This window comes from Arachis duranensis, chromosome 7, assembly GCF_000817695.3.
Source record: "Arachis duranensis cultivar V14167 chromosome 7, aradu.V14167.gnm2.J7QH, whole genome shotgun sequence".
Lineage (NCBI taxonomy): Eukaryota > Viridiplantae > Streptophyta > Magnoliopsida > Fabales > Fabaceae > Arachis > Arachis duranensis.
In genome coordinates, this window is record NC_029778.3 from 8,723,278 (window position 1) to 8,729,812 (window position 6,535).

At 29.9% G+C, this 6,535-nt stretch overlaps 1 protein-coding gene across 1 annotated transcript; it reads left to right on the forward strand.

Moving 5' to 3' along the window:
• Positions 1-4,325: 4,325 nt before the first annotated feature.
• Positions 4,326-6,535, forward strand: LOC107496986 (dehydration-responsive element-binding protein 2C; the record flags this gene model as incomplete). The annotated part of the gene is given in 2 exon segments (XM_016118322.3): positions 4,326-4,539; positions 4,905-6,535. A coding segment is annotated over 1 exon segment (1,224 nt). The 5' UTR covers positions 4,326-4,539; positions 4,905-5,003.

Here is a 6,535-nt window from a genome sequence, read left to right on the forward strand (position 1 = left end):
TTTCAAAAAGTGTGATTAAAATACTAATAAATCAGATCCAAACAATGATGTTAAAATTTACTAGAGTTTGGGATATGTTTATATTTATGTTTCATGGGCCCAAAAGTCAAGTTATAGAATTCCAAAAATATAGAATTTAATACACTGCAGAGTCAAAATAAGAAAAGACTTCTTCCAAAAAAAAATGAAGGAAACATTTCTCTTCCAACAAATAAAATGAAAAAAACTCAACTTTTGGACTTTACAAGAAGCTATACCTTTTTTCCCATAATAAATTGAACTAGCTAAATAAGAGTAATTCTACCACATGTAAATTTTAGTATTCAGTATAGTTCCAACAAAATTTTGTAGTCTTTTAGATAAAGTCACACAAAGGGCAAACTCAGACTTTTTTTACCACAAAATTATAACAAAGTACTACTCCATAAAACAACTCATTGTTGGTGTTCATAATTGCAAAAATATAAAAGTTTTATCCAAATAAAGTGATGTCATTTTAATGTGTGATATAAAATAGAACAAGGATACTTGTAATATAATATTATTTAAATATGTAGAATTTTTTAGAGTCATATTTATGTCTTTACATTAAATCTAAAAGATATTACTTTATTGTACGGATAAATATTGACTCTCAAATAATTGTCTGAAAGAACTGTCACTGCTTACATCACCAATTACATATATTTATACCAAAATCTATTCTGATTTTATAAATCTGGCCGCTTTCCCGGAATAACTCCCACCGTTCCTTCCCATGCAAATACTTTCCATATTTTACTTTGGCTTTCTATCTTCTAGTTGTTGCTACAATTTTCTTATCATCCTAACATATATCAATTTGGGGATGTATTTTAAGTTGGTCCAACTAACATTTGATTGGTTTTATTCATAATTTAATTTTGGTATAATTTTAGTATAAAATAATTTTAATTAAAATAAAAATAATTTCTTTTTATATTGGTTATATAAAAAATTATCTAAAAAAATAAAAACAATTAAATAACTTATAAAATATTTTATATTATTAGTATATTAAAATTAAATTTTTTATTTAAAATAAAAATTATACTTTAATTTTTAAATTTATTGCATAAATAATTATTTAAACAATAGATTATGATTGAAGAAAATATCAACGAACTAGTATTTTTTATAAAAACATAGAATATGTTTATTAACCTAGTTTAAATATAAGATAAAAATAAAAATATTAATTATCTAATTTTTGATGACAAAATAATTATATAAAATAATTTATATTATCAATACATTAAAAATAAATTAAAATAAATATAAAAACAAACAATAAGAATAGAATAACACTTTAAATTTAGACAAGAGATATAAAAGAAAGGAAAAGTTATACTATTAATATCAATACATAAACGTTAAATTCTATAATACAACGTTCATTGTAGTAGCTAGATGGTGCCATTAACCATGGCAAAAAGGGACATGAATAATAACGCAACACCTGATACTCAGCTATGTTGCAGCTATGTTGCAGTATTTATTGTAGAGAGAAAAAACATGTTATTCTGTATGCTGCTCACGCTAGTCATTGCTAACATTGAAAGTGGCATGTAGGATAACACTAAAAAAAAGATTGAATTTAACTTTCTCTTCCAAAAAATAAAATGAAAAAAATTTCACATTTTAGACTTTATAAGAAGTAATACTTTTCTTTCCATAATAAACTAGCTAAATAAGAGTAACTCTACCACATGTGACTTTTGGTATAGTTCCAACAAAATTTTGCAATCTTTTAGATAAAGACACACAAAGGGCAAACTCAGACTTTTTTTTTACCACAAAATTATAACAAAATACTACTCCATAAACAACTAATTGTTAGTATTTATAAATGCAAAAATATAAAAGTTTTATCCAAATAAATGATGTCATTTTAATGTGATATAAAATAGAATAAGAATATGTGTGATATAATATTTATTTAAACATGCAGAATTTTTTGGAATCATATTTATCTCTTTACATTAAATCTTAAAAATATCACTTGTACGGATAAATATTGACTCTTAAATTATTGTTTGAGAAAACTGTCACTGCTTACCTCACTACTTACATATATTTATATGAAAATCTATTCTGATTTTATCAATTTGATGGTCTGACCGCTTTATTGTAATATTTATTATAAAGAGAGAAAACATGTTACTCTGTATGCTGCTCACGCTGGCCATTGCTAACACTAAAAGTGGCATGTAGAATAACGCGACACATGTATTAGCTGCATGTATTCGGTTGTTGCTAATGTGTCTACTGTAGAGAAGAAAAAAAGCTGCATGTATTCGGTTGTTGCTAATGTATTCAGTTGTGTTGCTGACGTATTTATTGCATAAACAGAAAACATGTTAGCCGGTTGTCTGCTCAAACTAACCATTGTTATGATTAAAAGTGGCATGCAGGCTAACACTACACATGGTTCAGTTGCATGTACTCAGTTTGTTGCTAATGTGTCTACTGTGGAGAGGAAAAATATACTGCCCTTTTATCTGCTTACACGTACGTTACATACGTGCCAGTGTGCCACTCACTCCTTCAACCAGTAATATACATTATTGTTTTATTTTATGAACATGTATTTCAAAAATCTAATTTAAATTAATTTAAACTAACAGTTTAAATTTTGAGTTTTTAATAATAATAATGAATTATACAATCATTTAACTCAGATATTTTTTAAAAAATAATTAGAATACAAAAATAAAAAGATAGAGTAAATAAAATATAATTAGAATAATAAAATAATGTAAAATATGATAAGTATCATATGAATATTAATTAATACATTATTAGAAAATATTAAATTTTCATTGTTATATTATAATAAAAATTAAAATAAAAATTTAATATATGTATAAAACTAATTGTAATAAAATTGATTTTTCTATTAGATGTCCAAATAATAATAAAAAATTAAACTTTTATCCATGACAATTTTTTGGTGCGGCTATCTCCCATAAATACTTTGAAACTTTCAGAGTACTCATTATGAGGTTAAATATATATTTTTTAATTTAGTTATTTTGTAATAGAAAATACAATGTTTTTTTCTTAATAAAAAATTTAAAATTTTTTTTTAAAAAATCTACCTCATTTATATTATTATAGTTATAATTAATTCACTTTATCGTTAAAATTATATTTCTAAATTTAAAACCTATATTTTAAATATACATTTGAAAAAAATGATAAAAATTTACTTTTTTTAAATATATTTAATATATTAAAAATTAAAACTCTTTTTATTAACGTATTCTTAACATATATTTATAGAGTAGAAAGTAACAAATATTTAAAAAAATATATTATCAAGCCATGCAAACAAATTCCTATTTTTCATGGTTATCTGCCTCAAAATTATAAAATATCTCATTGGGTACTATTTTTTTTTTTAAATAAATTAGTTCACACTTTTAAACAATGAATTGACTCCTGAATAAGCTCAAATCGTAGTTATCAATTCCTGTGAAATGATCGGTATAAACATGTTTATTTACACCGAGAAAAAGAAAAAAGATCAACATTGTCGATCTCTAATTTATTCTTTTTTATTAAAATAAAAAAATCATTGTTTGAATAAAAAAAGAAAAAAAAGTCATTATTTCACATCGTCAAAAAATTAATATTTAGTATTTGAGTTTAATTTTTCTGCAATTTTACACTATAATTTAATTATTTCTATATTAAAATTTATAAAATAATAAATAGTTCATAATTTTTTTGTTTACATATATATAATATCTCATATAATTTGAATTTTTATAAGTATTATATTAAAAATTCTACCCGAGCAAACTTACTGCAGTGATAATTATTATTTTCTTTCTTAAAATTGGGCTAATAGGCCCAATGATGAAAACAAGGCCCACATTCAGATATTAATAAAATAAAAGTTTGATTGCATGGCCAATTATCTAAATTTAATAAAACAAAAAAAAAGATTAGATTACATTAGATTAGATATTTATCAAAGAGCACGCAATGGCAAAAGCGAAATATCATTAAAAAAGAAGGGGCACTGGGAAAAAAAAGAAAGAAAAAAGAAGAAAGTGTGAAATAAACCACTACTTATAACAGAAAACTTGAGAGAGAGGAAAGCGACGCAGTGCATTTTAGTGGCTCGGGAAGGTTCGAGCGACACGTGCCACAAGGTTCGGGAGTCCGAAGCATATTGCGCGACTGAGAAGGTGCCACGTCACTGATACGCGTGTGCAATTAAAAAAGAGAGAAAAGATCAGAAATATCTAGAGAAGGCTATAAATAAAGGTCACAGCTTTCAAGCCCAGAGATTTTTTTTGAATCCTGTATTAGCTAAACTCAAACATACTCTCTCTCTCGCTACACACTCATAATTATTGACAAGAAGATAAACACAAAAACGACGAGGCGTTTTGATAACAAAGAACAGAAGCGAAGTAAAGAAGAAAAAAAATTATAAAGTAAAAGAAGAAAAAGAAGTGAAATCCCTAGTTTCTATTCCCAGGATTCAGCTTCGTCAGATCTAAGCAGGTTAGTTGCATTGGTTTCATATCTTTCTTTCGCGGTTTTGCAATCCATGTGATTTTTATCCTTTCTTGTGTTCTGGAAGATTCTTGAGGTTTTAACACTGTCGTATTTATTTATTGTTATTATTTTTTCTTTTTTGTGTGATTATTTGCTTGGTCATCAAGTATTGTCGTTATTGTTTATTACTTGGGGACGAAGGAAATTTGATTCCCGGGGTTTAGGGTTTATCTATTAATGGTTAAATTAAGAGTGCGTTGCAAAATCTAATTTTGCTTTTGTTGCTTTGCGGTTTGTGCTTTTTATTTTCTTTCGTATTGTGTGCTTTTTTTAAGTGTTCTTAACTGGGTTCTTGCTTTTTCTAACGGCAGATTGGAGATTAATCGGTTACTTAGCGTTGGAACATTGTTGAATCGTTTGAGCTTTGCATAACCATTGGAACTAAGAACTCTGAAGGTGATTGGTTTGAAATGGGGACTTATGATCAAGGTTCTAATAATATCAGTCTAGTACCCTTGGACTCTTCTAGAAAGAGGAAGAGTAGGAGTAGAAGAGACGGGTCTAGGTCTGTGGCTGAGACACTGCAAAAGTGGAAGAAATACAATGAGAATCTCCAGTCTGGTAAAGAGGAAGGTAAGCCTACTCGAAAGGCTCCGGCGAAGGGTTCGAAGAAAGGGTGCATGAAAGGGAAAGGAGGACCCCAAAATTCACAGTGTAACTATAGGGGTGTTAGGCAGAGGACATGGGGAAAATGGGTTGGCGAGATTAGGGAGCCAAACAGAGGGAGTAGGCTTTGGTTGGGTACTTTCTCCACCGCCGAAGAAGCTGCCTTAGCTTATGATGAAGCTGCTAGGGCCATGTATGGTTCTAGTGCAAGGCTAAACTTTCCACACATAACGGATTATAGTTCTATCAAGGAATCGACGAAGGATTCTTCAACGGCTACAACTACTTCCTGTTCTAGTTCTTCGGCTGCAACTCCTGCTGCTTCCGACACGACTACTGTATCAAATCATTCGGAGGTTTGTGCCTTTGAGGATGTAAAGGAGCAAGTGCAAGTTGGCAAGGTGAATGGTACTGTTGTTGCCTGTCATAAGGCTTATGATTCTGTTGCTTCCCCTACTAGCAAGGTGAAGCAAGAGCTACTGGAGGAGCCTGAAGTTCTCACGGATCCTGGGGGAGTTGAAATCCAGAATTTACCTCGTGATGAGGGACAAGTTGCCATGGGTGATGTAAATAAAGATCAGATGGACTTGTCCTGGATTGATAATTTTGACTTTGAAGGTGGTGATTACTTGAAGAACTTCTCCGTGGATGAGCTATTTCAGGTGGACGAGCTTTTGGGGGATATAGACAAAAATCCAATTGAGGACTCTTCATTGATGCAAGCCTTGGATTTTGGTCAAATGGATAAAGGTCTGGATTTTAGTCAAATGAATTTCCCTGATGACAGCAGTCATCAGGCTGACATCCCTTCCAGCTATTTGTATCAATTGGAGAATCCGGATGCCAAGTTCTTAGGAAGTTTGCCCCATGTGGAACAAATTCCATCAGATGCTGATTATGGATTGGATTTCCTAAAAGCCGAAGAACCGGAGAACTGCAACAATGGCGGGGAGCAAGAACATCGTTTTATCGATTTGAAATGCCTGAACAATGATCCAAAAGGGAATAATGCAAACGTTGAAGGATGATTAGAGAAAAGGATGCGTTGAGAGTTTTGTTAAGGATGTCGGATTTCCTCACGGTCTGCGCAACGTGCCGCTTCCTCGACTAGCTCCATCAGCATCGGTGGGTTTGCTAGTTACGTAGCTTTTCATAAAAGAGAACTAGGATATATGTCTTCTCTCTATGGTCACTTGTTTGCTTTTGTTTTTGTAGGCTAATTCTCTGGTATTTTAAGAATGGAGAATTTAGCTGATGGCATTTGTTAATTTTTTTTTTAGTCTTTTTTGTTTGGGTTTTTGGAATCGATCTTCATGGATGAAGCTGAGGAATAGGG